Here is a 21374-nt window from a genome sequence, read left to right as displayed (position 1 = left end):
TACCATCTCTGAACATTGAACCTTGAAGCAGATGGGCTAAGAACAGGAAACTGAGGCTTCAATTGACACACGCTTACTAAATTTGGAAAATCGAAGATTGGAAAAACGTTGCCTGATCTGATGAGTCTTGATTTTAGCTGTGACTTTCAGATGGTAAGGTCAGAATTTGGCGTAAAAATGAAAGCAAGGATCCATCCTGCCTTGTATCAACGATTCAGGCTGGTGGTGTAATGGTGTGTGGGATATTTTCTGGGCACACTTTGGGCCCCTTAGTACTAATTGATCATCGTTTAAACGCCACGGCCTACCTGAATATTGTTGCTGACCATGTCCATCCCTTTATGACTACAGTGTACCCATCTTCTGATGACTCCTTCCAGCAGGATAATGCACCATGTCACAAAGCTCAAATCATCTCACCACTGGTTTCTTGAACATGACAATGAGTTCACTGTTCTCCAATGGCCTCCACAGTCACCAGATCTCAATCCAATAGAGCACCATTGGGATGTGGTTGAACGAGAGATTTGCATCATGGATGTGCAGATCACAAATCTGCAGCAACTGCATGATGCTATCATGTCAATATGGACCAAAATCTCTGAGGAATCTTTCCAACACCTTGTTGAATCTGTACCACAAAGACAGTTCTGGAGGCAAAAGGGGGTTCCAACCTGGTACTAGCAAGGTGTACCTAATAAAGTGGCCGGTAAGTGTAGATTTTTTTAATATTTTTTTGCTTTGGAATGCTTATATATATATATATATATATATATATATATATATATATATATATATATATATATATATATATATATATAGTACTTTGCTCATTTTAAATGGGTCTCAAATGTTTGTGGCAACAGATTGCAGGTTTGCGGCTTGACATGAAGCAAACGATTTGTTTTTCCCACATCCTGAAGCAGTGGTGGTGGAAGCTGGATAGATTTCTTTCCTTGGCATAGCCTAATGTTTGGTGGGAGTTGTATGTTGTCTGTGGGTCAGGAATGTTTTACTGTGCACAATGCACATCGTCCTACACTTACTGAAACAAAAGCTGTGTACATCAGTAAATACATTTCATTATTGTTTTTTCCATTTGTCAGTTGGGCAATTACATCCACCTTGGCCTAATTTTACTTTATCAAGGCATGGACATATGCTTCATACTTCAGCCATCTACTTACATGGAGTAGTCTCCCTTCCTGCATGTTTATCATACTTTAGGGCAAGATTACCAGTGTAATCACTATGCATCCAAACAGACACGACTGTGCTTTATTTGAATATTGCTTCATCTGATTGGGCAGACTTGATCCACCTAGACATCAAGAAAACTGCTGTGAGGGTCCTTCTGCTGCTAATGAAGATGTTGAGGGGACCCCACTGCTCTATCTCACAGAAGTTGTTTAATATATATATATTTTTAATTGTCAGTAATGTTTTTAGTCGTCTTTAAGGCTACATTCACACCTGAGCGTAGCGTTTTTCGCGCGTTTTTTACCGCGATTTTACCGCGATTTTTGCGGCGTTTTTTACCGCGATTTTTACCGCGATTTTTGTGCAGGCGTTTTTAGATTGAATAGAGATCAATGGAAAACTCCTGTAATCTGCCCAAAAAGAAGCTCATGTACTTTTTTGAGCGTTGGGCGTTTTGTATACAGCGTCAAAACGCTCAGATGTGAACAGGGGCCATTGAAATGAATAGGATTTGTCTTGTTGGGCGTTTTGAGAGCTGATCCTAGAGCAGAAAAACGCCCCAAAACGCCTAGATGTGAACGGAGCCTAAAGCACAACTTCACCCTAAAAGGAAAGTTCAGCTTTAACACCTCCCTCATCCCTCCCACTCCCACTTTTGGAGTTTTTTTTCTTTTAGGGGGGTGGGAGGGAATGGGTATCTGGTTTTATCAGATACCCGCTTCCACTTCCGCTTTGACCGCCTATGAGATTGGAATGGAAGTTCTCCCACAGCCCCCTCCCAAAACCTTCTGGTACATGTCACAGGTCCTAGGAAGTTGTGGGACCATTCACAAAGCGCAGCGCGGCTTGTGCATGTGCAGTGGGAAGCCGACTGTTAAGCCACAAGGAGTCACAGCTGGCTTCCCTTTGTAAACATGCTGGCCCCAGGGATCTGAAGACCAGTAAATCGGCCAGAGTGAGGACGTTGCTGAATCCTTGGACAGGTAAGTGTCCTTTTAAAAAAAAAAAAAGTCAGCGGCTACAGTATTTGTAGCTGCTGACTTTAATTTTTAATTTTTTTTTAAGGTTGAAGATCCTCTTTAATGTACCTTAAGAATATGTCAACCTATGTCAACCTAAAATGTCATATACTTTCTACAGTATTAGTCTGTACCCCTTTTCTGTTCTATTTGTATTTTTTTCTTAGTGTGAAATCCATGGTGTTCCTGCCTTCCTATTAAAACTGACCACACTAGGCATAAGGGTTTTCTAGCTATGCTGGGAACTCCTCCAGCTGTCTTCTTTTGATTCCACTTGTGTTTCCACCCCCCCCCCCTCCTATGTACAGCCATTCACTGGGTAGATCAGTGTACTGCTGTTTCCCCAACCCCAGCTCTTTAAACTCCTTATGCAGCTGAGAACAGAGGGTATGTGATCACTTATAAAAAAGGGTGTCTATAATAAGAATTATGCTACTGGCCAGGTCACCAGGTGAAAATACAAAAAAAAAATAAAACAGAAAACTAATGCAGCCTTGGCAGCCAAGGATTTACAAGTTGCAATATAACATTTATCAAATTTTTGTTTTTTGGCTTAGATTTGCTTCAAGTCTCTTTCTTTATGCTGAATTCAATGTACTCTATAGCTCTGACGTTTTTGATATTTTATATACCCATTATGTTTACAAGCTTGCTCTTTCTTTTATTTCTTATTGCATTGAATTTAGATATCTGTATATTGGCCAATAGAGGGTAGGTCATCTCCTAGCTGTTGAGATATTAACCACAACCTGAATAATTACATATTGTACATAGAAAAAGGTTTATAAAATAACATGTTGATAAGACTATTTACAGTATCTCACAAAAGTGAGTACACCCCTCACATTTTTGTAAATATTTTATTATATCTTTTCATGTGACAACACTGAAGAAATGACACTTTGCTACAATGTAAAGTAGTGAGTGTACAGCTTGTATAACAGTGTAAATTTACTGTACCCTCAAAATAACTCAACTCACAGCCATTAATGTCTAAACCACTGGCAACAAAAGTGAGTACACCCCTAAGTGAAAATGTCCAAATTGGGCCCAAAGTGTCAGTATTTTATGTAGTCACCATTATTTTCTAGCACTGCCTTAACTCTCTTGGGCATGGAGTTCACCAGAGCTTCACAGGTTGCCACTGGAGTCTTCTTCCACTCCTCTATGGCAACATCACAGATCTGGTGGCCAGTGGTTGCCAGCAGTTTAGACATTAATGGCTGTGTGTTGAGATATTTTGAGGGTACAGCAAATTTACATTGTTATACAAGCTGTACACTCACTACTTTACATTGTAGCAAAGTGTAATTTCTTCAGTGTTGTCGCTTGAAAAGATATAATAAAATATTTACAAAAATTTGAGGGGTGTACTCACATTTGTGAGATACTGTATATCATTTCTCTCACTCCAAATAAATATACAGTAAGTCTCACTCCAAATGAATTGCCAGTTAAAATATTACTAAACCCAAAACCGTAAAATCAGTCTCTACAGTATCTCACAAAAGTGAGTATATCCGTCACATTTTTGTTAACCTAATGCGTTAATCTTCTGCATTGTGCAAAAAGGCTGTTTGATCCTGTCTCCTCTAATCCTCCCCTCTTTTACTGTCCCCCCAATAAATCTCCTGATAAGACAGAGCCTTTGAAGCCACTCTGCACATGCTCAGTTAGGTGTGTATTGCTAGAAAAAAAAAAAACCTCTCTCTTGGGAGGGTGCTTGTGCTCAGCACAGGGCCAATCAGCACTGTCCAGACAGAGGGTCGTGGGTCCTGCAGGCTCATAGGATAGTCAGAGGAGAATGAGATTTTCTCCTACAAGCTTAAACTAGACACTTAAAGAAGTCACAAGACTGCTAACTACTGCTGATGAGAAAAGGTATCTAGCAGTTTATATTTACTAAAACAATTGCATTTCCATGTTTTGTGTACTGTGGGAACGCAGGCTCCTAGGTTTAGTATCACTTTAAGTTTCTTTTCCATGACCGAAAAAAAAAAGCTGTTCTAGGGTCATATACAAACAATAGTTAGATATGTGGAATTTTAAATTCAGGTAATGGATGCTGCACTTCATGATCATCTATTATAATAATGGCTGTACAGGGCACCATGTTTACAGAGCTAATATAATAATGATAATTATTCTGCTTTATTTTTCCTTTCAGACTCGGGAACAGATAAAGGAGCGCTTGTGGACAGATCATTTTGCGGAGTATGGGAGAACTGTTTGCATGTTTCGTACAGAAAAGATCCAAAAGCTTGTTGCTATGGGAATACCCGAATCCTTGCGAGGGGAACTGTGGCTCATCTTCTCAGGTGACTCACATAACACCTAAGTTATAAAAAGAAGTGTGAGTTATTTGATTGCTGCTTGTGAAACTCTACAAATAAGTGAACTACATATGCTGACAAAATGTTATCTTTACAGTATGTTCCAAAAATAACAAATCAACATAATATTAGAGGAAGTAATGCGCATAATGGTAATCTTTGGTTGTGGTAATCTAATGGTAGTCGTTTTTTTGTTTTTTTTCTTTCTCTTTTCTGCTAGATGCAGTAACAGACCTTGCCACTCACCAAGGGTACTACAACAGACTGGTGGAGGAATCAATGGGCAGGTGCTGCATGGTGACTGATGAGATAGAACGTGATCTCCACCGTTCGCTGCCAGAGCATCCAGCCTTCCAGAATGAAACTGGCATTGCTGCTCTCAGGAGAGTACTGACTGCATATGCCTACAGGAACCCCAAAATAGGATACTGTCAGGTGATGCATTGCATTGGAATGAACATCTATTTGGCCTAAATAGAATGTTTTTTTAACTTGGAGCAGTAAAAAAAAAAAAATATATATATATTATTTAAGCATAAATTGAAATCCAACTAGAGATTTAGCCACCCACTTGAACTTGAGCTTATCTAAGGAAGCCCAGTTGTGTGACAGATTTGGCTGGTAGTACCTGTAGCCAAATCTTTATAATCCAATCATTGTGCCTCACTGCCTGGATTATTTAGTAGATCAAAGAATTTCCGCTGGTTGAGCAGGAACTGGTCGAGATCCGAACCATGTATGGGCATGCTCAAAATATCAAGTTTATTGGTCGATCAGCTTGGGTACAACCAGCCTGCTGGATCTTACATGCAATTTATCTCTAGAGGCTAGTATAGCCGCTAGCAGCAATCGCTGTGTTCTCCCAGCAGGGATGGCTTCCCCTGACCACCCTGCCCATAGAATACAATGACTCGGCAGGAGGGATTCCCCTAGGAGGGTGCTACACTCACCCCCTGCCAAACGAGCCATGTCCTCGCTGGCTCTGGGGCAACCACCCCCTACAAAAATTCTCTTCAAAATTTCTAAATGAGTAGCCCACAAACCTGGAAAAGGGAACTAACAAGTGTACATAGTCATAATAAGTTACATAGAAAAATATAGATATCCACTGTACAGGTATTCACAAAGAGTATTTATACACATTAGGCACATTAACTTAACACACCCCCCGCCAAACAAAAATCTGTTTGAGCAGGTGAAACATGTCATCCTAACTGACTAGCTGAACACAATATTTACATTGCAAACTATGGAGGGCCTAGCCAGACCAGGATATCCCGTGCAAGCCTGCAAAGGAAAGAAACTGTGGTTAAATACATTACAAAACATTTCTACTTGAACTGGTGAGACTGCCCTCTCCTCAGAGGCGACCTTCTCACCGCAAAGTCCCTAACTACACATTCTGGTAGATGTCACTTCCGGCATTCTTGACTCGGCGTTCAGTTGTTACTCCTAAGACAGGTGACAACCAAACACTTCCTGTGTCACATCTTTGTGACTGAAATAGGCACAGTCTCTTTAGCACCCGGACTCTGACTCTTCTCCCATTTCAGTCAAGCCCACAAGTTCATGAAGACATGCAGAGTTCATCCGACTGATGCTCAGTGTCCTTCCCACCTGTAGCACCAAGGCACCATGTCTCCTTTGGGGCCCCTCACATTCTGGCACCCCCCTCCAAAGAGACTCCAATCCACTACCTGCTCTCCCGAGGTAGCAACTTGCACAACGTTCTTCAACTGGCCCACTGGTCCGATAGAATAATCTTCACAAAGTGTCTTACTTTTTCTAAAAAAAAAAAAAAGTCTCTGTGAAAAGATCCTCTTCTATGACCTACTATGACTCTTAAGGTGGTGAGTGATCCTGACCCGATGACCCAAAGGATCTCCATTTTAGCAATGTCATATAATCACTAGAGTCCTTCTTTAGCAAGAGTCTCTTTGTAAGGTTAGAGGGTCGGCCCTCTTTGATGAAACCACTCAGCAGTGGTAGTTTTACTGATTCTCCAATCCCTTCTGCAAGGATAGAAGGGGAAGGGGTATTGGGAATAGGGCTTTGGCCCTAGCAACGAATTTGAATTCTGAACTGTAACCTTTCACTTCAACTTCGGGCTCTCCAGCCCCTTTTTTTTCTTCAAACAAGCTTTAACACACAACTCTGAAAAAGGGTAATATCCTGCATCCTCACTAATAGTAGTCAGGATGTGGGATCCAAACAACCTTTCCTTCAGAGTCTCTGACACGGATGGACCAAGCCTGGCCAGATCCATTTGGGCGGCGGACCTCCACACGGTCAATGAAGCTAGCCCGCCCCAAGTTCCAATTGGCCTTAACAGTTGAAAGGTCTTCCACAGCTTGGACTTAGACTGGTTACAGTGGGGTACCTGCATGCACATTGCCTCTGTAGTGCGGGTCTCCCTCACTTGGCACACTGTAGTACAAACAGGTGCTACTGGCCCCGGCTACGGCAACACCTTAAGCACTCCTCTTCCTCTGCCCACAGGGATTCCCAGTTCAGAAACCGACAGAATACTAGTGACTCCAGTCTCCCACAACACATTCAAACTTCTGGGCTGACCGTCACTCTTCTCCGCCCGCAGCAGCAGATTGCCACAGTGCCTGCACTGGCCCCACACTTGCAGCCGCATGGTAACATTCAGACACTGACTACATACCAGGTCCAGATGCTCCATGCCAGCTCTGGTACACAATGCCAGTCATCCATCAGGCACAAGTCGCACCCCAGTATCCCACAGGGTCGACATCGGCACTCCAGTCTGCTCTGCAAGATCTCCGCCAACACGCGGGATCTCCGCCAGCACCCGTCATCTTGTTCCTCCACACACGTGTCTCCCTCTCAGCTACACCCGAAAGCGGAAGTAATTTTAGGCTCCCTTCCTGTTAGCTGATTCTCCGGCGGTGGCTCCTCCTGCTAGGCAGATCTCTTCAGCGCGCTCTTTCCCGCGAGGTGCTGTAACCTTTTCACTGCCGCTCCCAACTCAGCTCAGCCAGCATGAAGATCACTGTACAGCAGATCGTGCTCCTTAATTCGCACGCATCCGCCATCCTGGTCTGTACCTAGGTCTCAGTTGCACCTCCATCTCGCCAGGCCAACTGATCTCCCTTGCTATTTCGGAAAATTGTCCCGCTGATAGGCATTGCACGGCTTACATTTTTCTTGATAGCACATGTACAGACAACACTCGCCATGCTGTCTTGGAAATTGTTCCGCTGTCATAAATTGCACGGCCAATATTTTCCTTTACAGCATCTCCTCCGATATCACTCCTCTCACTATTTAGGAAAATTGTCCCGCTGACATAAACTACACGGTCAACATTTTTCTTTATAGTGCATGTCCAGACATGACCCCCAGCACACCGATCCCTGTGCCCTGGGTCACCACTTTCTCCATCCACACTTGCACCGATCACTGTAAAGCAGACACAGTCCTTTTGTACAGTATGATGCATCTCCTCTTCACTAACTCTCCTTCACATTTCTTGAAAGAACAGATTACATTTCCTACAAAAGTCTATTCTTTGCTGTTGGCAACCATCACTGTGAACTTGATTCTTCATCCCACTCTCCCTAATCCCTGTAGAGCAGACATCACTCTCTTCGCTGACACTCCAGCACATTTCTTGAGAAAGCATGACGTTATTTTGGAAGATTTCTCAGCCGTTGCCGTTAGTAACCGTTGCGGTAACCCAGATCGAATCCCGGATGAGCCCCCAAATGTATCACTGCCCTCTTGAGGGCTGCTGGATTTTTCACCTTTTCGGGTCTCTCTGGGTTACCGGTTGCAACTGCATGCATAATCTTAACACTTTACTTTCCGTCTCAGTCAATGATTAGTCTAGGGGTTGTTGTTTTTGTTGTTTTATTTTATATGGGGAAGGGAGGAGGGATGAGTGGGATACTCCAAACTTGAACTATTCACATGCTGAGGACTTCTATCTGAGGATACGGCAAGGCCGCAGCTTCATCCTGCCACTAGATGAATCTAAGGTAAAGTTCTTTAAGCACTTATCTTCAGGGTACTCACCTAGCACCCCCTTTCTATCCACCAGCTGACACCCGTCCTCTGACTAATGTACTCTGGAGTGACCCCCTTCCTGGTCAGGCCATTAGAAACAATCCCCTATACTCATACTGCTTTTCAGGTTCTCCAGTGTCTCAACTCCTAGTCAGCTCTTCTGGACCCTGGGTTCAGCTCCTCACTTCTGGCTCACCAGGCTGACTGCCTGTGACCGTACACCAACCACTGCAGAAGAGGAGGCAGCCGCCACCCTCCTTCCGAGACTCTGCTTACCAGCCAAAGACCCCGAGCACATGTGCTCTTGCCTTCTATACTACACCCTACAATGCACCGAGACAGCAGTCTGTGCCAATCACTGGGGCTGTATCAAAGCCCGTGTGCCCATTGGTCAGGTTTCCTCCACTGTCTAATGTGCCTACCCATTGGACCAGTGGGTACACTCCCCCAGACCACACAAATCACACACTGAGCACATTGAGCAGACCTAACTCACAGACCTTGCTCTCTGTTAAGCAGAATGCAATATAGAATTTACCTGCTGCTCCTCTGATAGGCAGACAGAGCCAAAAACGATAATCACTCTCTAGCACCTACCTAGGAGGGTGCTGCAGTTTGATCAGAGTATGCATCCCAATTGAATAAAATCAAAGCATAATGATTGTGTACAAACAGCCCAAACCTACCCACCCCAAACTGATCACATTACACAATTAGCATGTAACATAAATTAAAGGGTTAGTTCACCTTTAAAAAAAAAAAACTGCCTATGGAGATAAGGGGTGTCTGTAGATAAAACTGTGCAGCTCTGACTTTAGATGAAAATTGCCCTTGCTATAGGTGTATGCCATTTACAGTTCCTGAAGCCTGACTGGAATACTCCCAGGATGTTGGTAAGTGAGGCCCAGTCATTTCATCATCACAGGAGTGAACTATTTCTCTGATTCAAACCCTCTCACATGCTCTTTCTCTGCCCTGATGTAGTAGTTCTGAGCTTGCTCCTGTGATGGAAGGAGGAGGTGAGCAATAACAAATAGGCCTCACTTAGCAGCGTCCTAGCAACATCCTGAGAATATTCCAGTTAGCCTTCTGGAGGTACATAAATACCTACACTTATAGCAAGGGTATTATTCAATTTATGTCAGAGCTGCAGGGTTTGTTTTTATATACAGTCATCCCCTATCTGCATAGAAAGTTTTTTGGTAAACTAACCTTTAACCACTTCAGCTCCGGAAGATATACCGCCCTTTATTAACAGGCTATTTTTTGTGATGAGGCACTGCGTTACTTTAACTGACAATTGTGCGACACTGTACCCAAAAAAAATTTGTGTCCTTTTTTCTACAGAGATTTCTTTTGGTTTTTGGTCACCTCTGCATTTTTGATTTTTTGCGCTAAAAACAAAGACCGACCATTTTGAAAACAAAAACAATATTTCTCTATCGCTCATTGACAGACGTAGTCCTCGGTGATACAGCACCTTCGGGTTATGTTGCCTCCACAGGAGTAGGACTAGACAGGAAATAAAATGCTCTGGCCACACCCTAGGGGCAGTCCCAGAGGGTATATCCTCTCTCTCTCTGCCTCAGCAAATCAGTTTTTTTCTGTCTAATCAGGAGACTTGGTTTGGGAGCTGACAATCTAATTGTAAAGATGTGTAAATAATTGTAGTCAGTGGCAGTACTAGAACTTTACTGTGATAGTATAAGGTATCCTACCTGTCAGTAGCCACAGGGCGATGTCTATACATGTATACTGCATTCCAGATCATTCCTCCAGCTAAGCAGCGGTCCGCATACGGCCCGCTAGGGTCCGGTACCTCCGACCACGCTGACCACCATGAGGGTGAAGGGTTGTGAGGCCGAGATCCTTCTGCAGACATGCCGCTATTCTGTGCAGGCCGCCGCCATTGTCTGGTAGATTGCACGAGGCCGCCATTTTGGTGTAGCCTCGTGTCTCCAGCATGGGGGCGGCCATGTTTGAGGTGACTCAAACACCTCATGGAGCCAGGGGGAGGAGCCGGCAGGCGTGTTAAGGGGCGGAGCCGCCTCTTTTACCCAGGAAATAGGGCCAAAGACTTCCTGTCTGTAACAAGACAAGCACTGAGCAAGCTGATGAAAACTTCTGTGCATCAGGGATGAGCCTTGGGGTCTGTCTCTCTCTCTGTGGGGTCCAAAAAGGCAGGTAACACTGAGGGGCGCTGTTGCGACTGGGGGACAAAAAAAAAAAAAAGTTTTTTTTTTTTACTTTGTCATTTTTTGTCGCTGGCAAGTGTCTTGTATAATCATTGACCCTGCCGCATAGGTATCCCCACCTGATCCCCTCAAGGTGGCCGCAGGACCCTCCAGTACCCCACTTGTGTTTTAATGCATTATCGGCAATTTTGGAGTCTTTGGTATCCCGGGTGGAGGTGGCCTGTCAGGGACGGGGGTCAAGTAGCGACCCCCGCCTACCCCTATTGTTTATCAGATACTTCAGATACGGATTCGGAACTGGTCAATGCAGTTGCAGGTCCCTCTTAGGGGGCTGTTGTCTCAGGTAATATCTCCTCAGCAGTGAGGAGCACGTTTCTGCCTCCGCCATAGCACAAGAGTGGTGGATGCACTAGTTGTGTCCGTCCGGGAAACCTTTAGTCTTGAGGTTACACCGGCAGAGGTAGCTGAGACTGAGATTCCTTTTTGGTACTTGTTAGCCTACCAAAAGGGCGAAGGATTTTCCTTTACCCAAATGGGGTCGTTTTGAAACGAACCCCTGTTATTTCCAAACGCATGGCTAGGTGCTATCCGTTTGAGGAATTCCTCTTTATAGGATAGACGGTACCACCTGCTGTCTTGCCACAGACTGTTAGGATAAAAAGACCTCGTAACTAACGAGGACCTTCCTTTTCTGCTCATATAGAGTTGTTCGTTCCGCGAGGGCGGGCGATAAGGCGAAACCCTCCAAAGCCCCTTTAGAGGGGTTTCAAAGGGCGCTGGTCGGGTAAACAAAGAATCCGGCTCAGCCAAGCCTGAAGAATATAGCCTGATGCGCCCCTACCCATCTCTGGGGTGGGGGGGGGATGTCTTCACCGGTTTCTGGAGGACACAGGATCGAGTTTCGATCACTTCCACCGGTGCGATTCTGCCCTTCTAACATTGAACGGTTTCAGGGGTTCTATTCGAACCTATTCACAATGCCCAGGAAAGAGGGCAAGGTGCGTCCAAATCTGGACTTGGGAAGAAATAGAGTCCATCCGTACAGTGGTGGCCTCCCTGCATAAAAGAGATTTCCTGGCGTCCATAGACATATAGGATGCCTATCTTTATATCCCCATCATCGCAGGACATCAGCGTTTTTTCGCTTTCCCAAAGATCATCCCTGGTTCCCACCAGGAGACTGAACTATCTGGGCCTAAGGTTGGATACATCCTGGGCAAGAGAGTTTCTCCTTGCTGGGAAACTCCAGAAGGTTCAGTCAACGATTCGGATGTTGCTGTCCGTCAATTGGCTGGGACTGATGGTGGCCTTCTTAGAGGCAGTACCGTATACCCAGTCTCATACCCGAATTCTCCTGAAGGAGATTCTTTTTTAATGGAATCAGAATTCCGATTCCCTGGACAATCGGATCCGGTTGAGCGAGCGGACCAGGAAGTCTCCGATGCTCAACCAGGGGAAGTCATTTCTTCCTATAGTATCCAGATTACCAATAAGGGTATCGGAATTGAGAGCGATCAGATTTTGTCTGATTTACTGGATCGAGCAGCTCTAGAGCAGCCCGATTCGGATCCAATCGCATATGGCCTCTTCATCCAGAGGTTTTTTCCCTAGCTGTCCCTTCATTGGGACATCCCGGATGTGGATCTGTTGGCACCTTGGCCTAACAGGAAGGTGCAGAGGTTTGTAGCTCGCGCCACGATCCTCTAGCGGACGCAGCAGAAACGCTGATCTCCCCGTGGGGGCAGTATCAGCTACGGCATGCCTTCCATCCTCTCAAGTTGCTGCGGGAACTTCTTCGCAGGATAGAGGTGGAGGGAATTCCAGTTATTCTGGAAATCCTGGATTGACCTCGTCAAGCCTGGTACGCCGACTTGGCGAGGCTAGTCGCGGACGCTCCTTGGAGACTTCCTCTCAGGGAGGATTTGCGGTCTCAGGGACCGATCTTCCATCTTGCTTTACAGTCGCTGGCTTAATGGCCTGGCCATTGAGACCCAGGTACTGAAGGACAAGGGAGTGTCAGCTTCAGTTATTCCTACCTCCAGTTAAAGCAAGGAAAGCGACTTCCAGCACATGGAAGTCTTATATTGCATGGTGTGAATCTATTGGATTTTCCCCACATACCTATTCGGTGACCCGAATTTTGGTCTGTCTCCAACAAGGGGTTGAGCAGAAACTATCCTTGAGCACGATCAAGGGTCAGGTTTTCGGCGTTAGCAATCTTCTTTCAAGAAACCTTTGGCTAATCATTCCTTGGTGCGGAATTTCATCCAGGGGGTGCGACATCTGGCTCCGCCAGTGCGCGCACCCTTACCGCCTGGTATCTTAATTTAGTGTGGTCGGTTCTTCAGAAACTTCTCTTTGAAGATATTAGGGAGATTCCCTTGCTTACATTCCCAGAAGGTGGCCTTCTTGGTGGCCATTACTTCTCTACGCAGGGTGTCAGAACTGGCCGCATTATCCTGTCGTTCCCCAGATCTGGTGGTTCATAGGGATAAGGTTGTTCTTCTTCCAAATCCATCCTTCCTTCCTAAAGTGGTTTTCGTAAGACGGACTCACTTTTTGTGATCACGGATAGCCCTTGAAGGGGGTTGCCTGTGTCTGCCGCGACCATATCTACATGGATCAGTCAGACGGTAGTACAGGCTTATTCTATTAAGGGTCGGAATCCTCCGTTCCCTGTTAGGGCGCACTTCACTCGAGCGCTCAGTACTTCCTGGGCCTTTCGCCATCAGGCGTCAGTGGTCCAGGTATGTAAAGCGGCCACCTGGTCGTCGGTACATACCTTTACAAAATTTTATAAAATTGATGTGATGGCATCGGCGGATGCCTCATTTGGCCGCAAGGTTTTGCAGGCCGCAATTTGAGGAGACCGGTGGTCTACCTCGAGGGTTTTTTTCTGTTTGAAAATTTTTTTGTTGAGTCTCATCATTAAGGATGAGCATTGTAAACTTCTAGTTAGCACCGGTTGGGCCTTCTAGATTTGGAATTGATTTCCATTTTCCCACCCCTCATTTGTGATACTGCTCTGGGACTTCCCGAAGGTGCTGTATCACCGAGGACTACGTCTGTCAATGAGCGATAGAGAAAAATGGATTTTTGTAAAATCTTACCGTAAAATCCTTTTCTCTTAGCTCATTGACAGACGTAGTACCCGCCCCTCTGTTTTTTTGAGTTGGGTTGGGTTAAATTCTCTAAAGACTGCTTTTATGACATAACTGATTTGCTGAGGCAGAGAGAGAGAGGATATACCCTCTGGGACTGCCCCTAGGGTGTGGCCAGAGCATTTTATTTCCTGTCTAGTCCTACTCCTGTGGAGGCAACATAACCCGAAGGTGCTGTATCACCGAGGACTACGTCTGTCAATGAGCTAAGAGAAAAGGATTTTACGGTAAGATTTTACAAAAATCCATTTTTCTCCTCTCACCTTCCAGGACGGCAACACATGAGAGATGAGAGGCTCCACCCTACAGGAAACGCAATCAGTTAATAGCTGTTAAAAGGCCCCACCCTTCCCCTTGTCCCTCAGTATTTTTTTGTCTCTGACCTGAAGACTCTGTGTTGGATGGTCCCCCTGTGAGGCAGGTTCAGCAACACCAATGAAGGCCACACTCTACCTGGAGGAGGAGGCCAAGGAAGTAGCTCAGGCCTCCTCCAACTTCAGAGAACTCAGAGCAGTGGGCGAAGCCCTAAAATACTTTGAGAGTTCCATATCAGGCATGGAAATTCAGGTCTGTTCTGACAATGCTACAGCAGTAGCTTACCTGAATCACCAAGGGGGTACCAGGTCCAGACCCCTGTTGGTACTAGCCCAGGAAACCTAGGCTCGGCCGAAGGAAGAGTGATCTCCCTGTCGGCCATTCATATAAAAGGGGAAAGCAACTGGATAAGCAGATTTCCTCAGTCGCTATCCAATAAGGCAAGGAGAATGGGAGCTAAATCCCAAGGTATTTCAGACAGTAGTCCAAAAATTCGGCTTCCCAGAAGTAGACCCGTTTGCCAGCCTACAAAACAGAAAGATAAAGAGATTCTTTTCTCTTTTGCGGGAAAGAGGGATGTTGGGCCTGGATGCTCTGGCCCAGACATGGCAGTTCGAGGTTAGCCTATGCCTTTCCCCTTCTAACTCTTCATCCATTTCCAGATGGATCAGACAGACAGTGATTCAGGCCTACTCAATTAGGGGTCAGCTTCCTTCTTTCTCTGTTAAGGACCACTCTACTCGGGCGCTTAGTGCCTCCTGAACCTTCCGTCATCAGGCATCAGTGATGCAGGTTTGCAAGGGGGCCATCTGGTTGTCTGTGCACACTTTTACAACGTTTTATAAAGTGGATGTGTTGGCATCTGCGGAGGCTTCTTTTAGCCACAAGTTTTTTACAGGCTGCTGTTTAAAGGACCTAGTCCTCTTTGAGGTTGTATTGTTTTTTTCAGGTGAGCTCCAGTTGTTTTGGGGAAATCCATGTTACCTGGTTGGCTATAGTTAGCCTTGGGAATTTTTTTCTGCTGTTTTCCCGCCCCTCATGTTTAACACTGCTTTGGGATGTCCCAATGGGTAAGAAGAATCAGGCGCTGTGTCCGTCAATGAACGAAAGAAAAAATGGGATTTTTAACTTGCATTAGTAAGTTACATTTTAACTTACATTAAAATCCATTTCTCTGATGTTCATTGACTGACACAGCACCCACCCCTTTGTGGAGTTGGCTTTCTTCTGACACTGCTTGTAACAAAACTGGGTGCCTGTAGCTAAGTGTGGGTGTATACCCCCTGGGACTATCCATATGCATAGTCAAGCTTTTTCCTGCCTAGTGTCCTACTTCTCTAGGAGGCAGTATAACCCAATGGTTAAGAAGACTCGAGCTGTGTCCGTCAATTAACATCAGAGAAATGGATTTTACGGTAAGTCAAAAATACAATTTTTATCACTTGAACAGAATTATGGGAATACTTTTAGTTGTGTAGTTCAGATTTCAATTGCTGCAAGGCTTATTCTGGTCTCAGAAAGTAAAAGCAGCTGGGCAACTAGCATTTTCAGGAGTTTAGCAGTGTCAACCCACATATTTCTTTTATGACAAGTTTCATTTAACTGAGATATTCAGCGTATTTGTTGTTCATTCCCTTTTGTGAAATACAACATTAATTTGTTTCCAGTTAAAACTGTTTATTTCTAGTACATTTATCTTACCTTTCAATTAATGTTTCCCTTTATATCGTCTTCCCATATTAGTCTATGAATATCCTGACTTCAGTTTTACTTCTGTATGCCAAAGAGGAAGAGGCATTTTGGCTGTTGGTTGCTGTGTGTGAAAGGATGCTGCCTGATTACTTTAATCATAGGGTCCTTGGTGAGTTTATGCTTTATACTGATTGGAACCCTGCCGTATTCTGGTTAACCAGAAAATTGACCTAGATTTCTTTCTTTTTGAAAATATTTTGCATCAGCTTGGGAAACCATGATTAGCTGATAAAAAATGCAGACCTTTTATTACAGTGATCTGCAAAACATTTACCAGTTGTAGTTGTATTGCATTATGAAATGAATGTTTTTTTTTTTGTTTGTTTAATATATTTTTATTGAGGTTTAAAGAAACAAAACAGAACAGAACACATACAGCACAATCCGACATAGTATAAAACGAAAAACAGAGGAATCCAAACAATGAGAGGGCATGCTCCCGTAGTAGGCCATGCAGTGCTTCAAGTATAAAGGAGACTACCGGTGCTGTAATCAACATAGCATACAAGCACAAAAAAGAGTACATCCATAAAACATTAAACATTATCCCTCAAAGTAGGAGTAGTGTCGGGAAGGACAAGGAGGAACAGGGGGTGAAGAAGAGATAAAGGAGGGAAGGAACATGGAGGAGAGGAGGGTAAAGGAGGGTGAACAGGCCACAGGCGATATGTTGTCAAAAAGGAGGAGGCGGGGGGGAATCCATACATCCCAAATATATGACAAGGTGGTTAAAGCAATATACATCAAATGAAATGAATGTTAAAGTGTGTATCTGGGCAAAACAAAAACTTATAGAATGCATCTCTGAATTACATGCACATTTAGCTAATGTTTTATTTCTTTAGAAATGGTGCAAGTATGGGAAAATACCATTTGATCCTGCCAGAAATCCAGTGTGCTCCAATGTTCCTATTGTGAGCTGTAAACACATGGCTTCTGCTGCACTAAAATCCCAAGCAGTGTTATCAGCCTTGCCTGAGTTCTCCCCTGCTGGACTGCAGAACTACTACTCCTCTCATCTCTATAAGATGCAGAACAAAGCCTAGCACACACGAGCAAAATGTTGACTATTTCACTAGAAGCTAGCCGACATTCGGCCTGAGTGTACGGCAGCCAATTCAACAGAAGGTGTATGGCAGCCAGTCCTCTCGAAGGCTCATGACCGAAAAAGGTCTGCTGATTGGCTCCCGGTCAACGCTTTCAGCCAATAGCTGAAAGCGCTGACAGTGTTCTGGAGGGGGGGGGGGGGGGATCATCCCCCTGTCAGAACATAATAGTTCTGCAGGGGTGAATACTGTACTAACATTGGATAGTTAGTACAGCAGCTCCGACCTGAGCTGTCAGGTTTTCTTTCTGGTTGAACCAAAAAAATAAATAGTGTGTACTAGGCTTTAGGCCATTTCTAGGGCAACCATTAGTCTTCCAACTGATGTGTTTTTTTTTTTTTTTTTTTTAGAGGGGCCTCTGATGGTATACACAAAGAAATGCTTTACCAAAGCTATGTAATACAGCACGTTATCATATTACTTCATTAAATATCCCTAAGTGCCGGTTCACATTTCTGCGATGACAGAGATCGCATGTAATTCGGAGCGCACTGTTCCTAAAATTACATGCGATCTCTGTGCGGTGCAAATTCAGCCATACAATTTGTATGGCTGAATTCGCAACGCAATCGCACCGAACACTCACAGGACCCTTTTTTTGGTCCGCAGCAGAATCGGATCGCATGGTGGTTCACACTAGTGCGATCCGATTCTATGGGAACTTTCAGATCGCACTGCGATATGCGATCTGATCTGGGGGTGTCGTTTAACTTTTAATTGACACCCCCAGTGTGTCGCATATGGCTGTGTGAACTGCCAGGGGTGCGGATGCGATGCGGGAACACGCTGTATATTCGCAGCGTTCCCGCATTGCAGAAATGTGAACCGGCACTAAATTAACAGTCAAAGAATTGACTTCCTTTATTTACAATATGTTTTTAGAGCCAGTGCCCTGTATTTATTATTTAGCTTCTTCCTTGTAAGAGGCACACAGTGTTAGTAAAAGCAGATCTTTAAGATTTGACTAACTTGCTATTAATCATTGTGAAACTCTATTTAGGGAAATTATGTATTTATGCATAGTTGCAGAATCTAGTTGAGCAATGGTTGTTTTAAAGTCAAATACTTAGAAACGCTAAAAATATTGTACTTTGATTACTGTATGGGGGAATTGCTGTAATAATATTCATTATATACATTTTTTTCCCACAGGCATTTTTTTATACAGCATATTACTTTTACATTCAGCCAAAGCTGTCAAAACTGCACTGACAGACAGTGTTACAATGGCCAACATTTAGTTTAAATCCTTTACTGCTGCTGCTATGCCTATGGCAGCAGCGGCGCCACCTTGTAAACAACCTCTTAGCTGCTATAGCTTTTTTTCTTTTTAATTTTTTATTTAGTACATTGTGCAGTTACAATACAGGTGCCAGCAACAGCACTCCTGGACTTACATTTTCGGTGGTTGTTTACTCTTTTAGTCTCAGCTGTCATCTTCCTTGTTGAAATTTTACTTTTACAGCTGCCAAATCTACAAGTGCTCTAAAAAGCTGCAAGTTTAGTGCAGTGTTAATTTTGGCAGCAAATTTCAATTTAGTTTTAGTCTTAGTCTTAGGACTAAAATGGCATTTTAGTTTTAGTTCCATTTTAGTCTTCTGCAAGTGTTTTAGTTTTAGTCGTATTTAGTCGACTAAAACTCCAGTACATTTTAGTCGACTAAAACTCATTTTAGTCATCTATAATCGAATGGGTGTAGTTCAATTGTAATTTGTAATGCATTATTTAAGCATTTCTCTACAATTTCCAAACTCATTATATACTACTGCTGGTCCTGGAGTGAAAAATCGAATATGTTATTATTTATGGTATTAAGCTTTGAGCATGCACCAGTGTTAATTTTGGCAGCAAATTTCGATTTAGTTTTAGTTATAGTCTTTTGACTAAAATGTTATTTTAGTTTTAGTCGTATTTTAGTCATCTGAATTGTTTTAGTTTTAATCGTATTTTAATCGACTAAAATTGTGTTAATTTAGTCGAAGAAAACGTTTTAGTCGACGAAATTAACACTGGTTTAGTGCACCTGTGGACATTCACTATTCCTCTTTGTAAATCCCACCCACTCATTTGTTGATTTGTGTACATCCTGAGCTATACACTCATCGCTGTCATAACACAAGCAAGCAAGCAAGCAAGCAAATAAGGCTTCATTCATTTTTCAAGTCTCAACCGTTTGCCTCATCTTTTGTTCACCTCGCCCACCTTTTAGGCAGATAGGTGGCTCAGCTTCCTTGGGTGCAGTAAATGTTGGGACTTGTATTGCACAGGAGAGTACTTCCTGTCACTGTGTACTCATTCGTTCACAGGAGCCTGGATGGTGTAAACCCCCAACATTTTGGTTGACTTTAGCAACAGATTTGAATTAGGCAGACAATGGAAAGATTTTAGTTAATATGTAAATGTTTAGTTAATATGTAAAGATTTAATAAGTTACCGTATATACTCGAGTATAAGCCGAGTTTTTCAGCATGTTTTTTCATGCTGAAAAAGCCCCCCTCGGCTTATACTCGAGCCACTGGCTCACTTACTTTTTAAAAATGGCACCGCCCGGCGCCAACATGTCACTGCGCATGCCCCGCATGCCTGGGAATAGCCGAACGTTTAAAGCTTTCCTGAGCATCGGCGACGCATGAGCGGTGACGTGTTGGCGTCGGGCGACGCCATTTTTAAATCTAATGCGCCTCACCGACAGGTAAGTGAGACTCCTTCGCATCCCCTGCATTTTCTCATGCAGTGCTGCGGGCATAGTACAGGACATTCTCCTGTACCATGCCCGCAGCACTGCATCTCCTGTGCCATGCCTGTACCTACTGTGCCATGCCTGTACCTACTGTGCCATGCCTGTACCTACTGTGCCATGCCTGTACCTACTGTGCCATGCCTGTACCATCTCCTGTACCATGACCTGTGCCATGCCTGTACCATGACCTGTGCCATGCCTGTACCATCACCTGTGCCATGCCTGTACCATCACCTGTGCCATGACCTGTACCATCACCTGTGCCATGACCTGTAACATGCCTGAACCGTCTCCTGTACCATGCCCGCAGCCCCTGTTTTGTGTCTCATGGTGGTCCAGTTGGGTCCAGTAGCTGCTGCATTTCCCACCCTAGGCTTATACTCCAGTCAATAAGTTTTCCCACTTTTTTGTGGTAAAATTAGGGGCCTTGGCTTATATTCGGGTCGGCTTTTACTCGAGTATATACGGTAATTAGGCTCTAAAAGAAAAATGTTGCTGTTACTCCTCCATTCTTATCTGGAGTTACGCTTTTGCCTATAGCTACGGTCACATTACTTACCTGTAATGAAGCTTGTCCCACATTGTTCAGGCTGCTTACTCTGTAGAAATCTTCCTTGCCAAGATGACAATCCTCTTCCTGTCACTGAATTTGTGACATGGCGGGGGTTAATAACTTTAGGTCTTTGGGCTGAACTGCATTCAAAGCAGTCCAACAGCGAGCTGTCCCTTCATTTTTTTTCATCCATTGCGAAAAGCCCATGCATTGTTTACAATGTATGAAGCATTATATTTGAATTGGGGAGAGCGGGATGAATAACAGGATTCTCTCTCCCATTCAGAGATCTGTTACATTCAGTATAAAAAAATCTTATCAATGGATTAGAGGGGAAGAGGGGGTTGGTTCTCTGTCACACAGTATTGAATGTAGCTCAGCCTGATGTTGCAAAGATTATTAACCCCTGCCGCGCCAAAAGCTCAGCTCCAGGAAGAGGACTGGGCATACTGCCGAGCAGATTACTACACAAAGCAGCAGCAATCTGCGAGACTTGGAGCATACTTCATTACAGGTAATTGATGTGACTGCAACTATAGGGGAAATATTTGTTTGACTAAATGTCCGCTTTAGAACTCCATGCTTCTCTAAGACTACCCTGTTCACAGGTTGACAGTGCTGCTGCAGAAAGAACAGTACTTTCACCCTGTTAAAATGAAGGGGAAAAACCAGAAAGCAAGCTACTCGCTAGGGGGGGAACCTCTGGGTGAGTCTAGGATGGAAACCAGAAAGCAAGCTACTCGCTAGGGGGGGAACCTCTGGGTGAGTCTAGGATGGAAAAGGACTTAGGGGTACTGGTAGACAACAGGCTTGGCAGTGGCATGCAATGCCAGGCCGCAGCAAGCAAAGCCAACAGAATACTGGGATGTATAAAAAAGGGGATTCACTCCAGAAATAAAGAGATTATTCTCCCGCTCTACAAGACTCTGGTCCGGCCACATCTGGAGTATGCTGTCCAGTTCTGG

General features: G+C 44.2%; 1 protein-coding gene across 2 annotated transcripts in view; it reads left to right on the top strand.

The window, feature by feature from the left end:
* Positions 1 to 21374, top strand: part of TBC1D8 (TBC1 domain family member 8) — a 160674-nt gene that overhangs the window by 105397 nt on the left and 33903 nt on the right. For both annotated transcript variants that reach the window (XM_082244615.1, XM_082244616.1), the window contains exons 10-12: positions 4387 to 4537; positions 4773 to 4987; positions 16002 to 16119. In XM_082244615.1, the coding sequence (XP_082100741.1) occupies positions 4387 to 4537; positions 4773 to 4987; positions 16002 to 16119 (484 nt within the window). The remainder of the gene's footprint in view (positions 1 to 4386; positions 4538 to 4772; positions 4988 to 16001; positions 16120 to 21374) is intronic.

This window comes from Pelophylax lessonae, assembly GCF_965119305.1.
Source record: "Pelophylax lessonae genome assembly, chromosome: 2".
Lineage (NCBI taxonomy): Eukaryota > Metazoa > Chordata > Amphibia > Anura > Ranidae > Pelophylax > Pelophylax lessonae.
The sequence above is the reverse complement of the archived record's forward strand: the minus strand, read 5'-3'. Positions and strand labels throughout refer to the sequence as shown.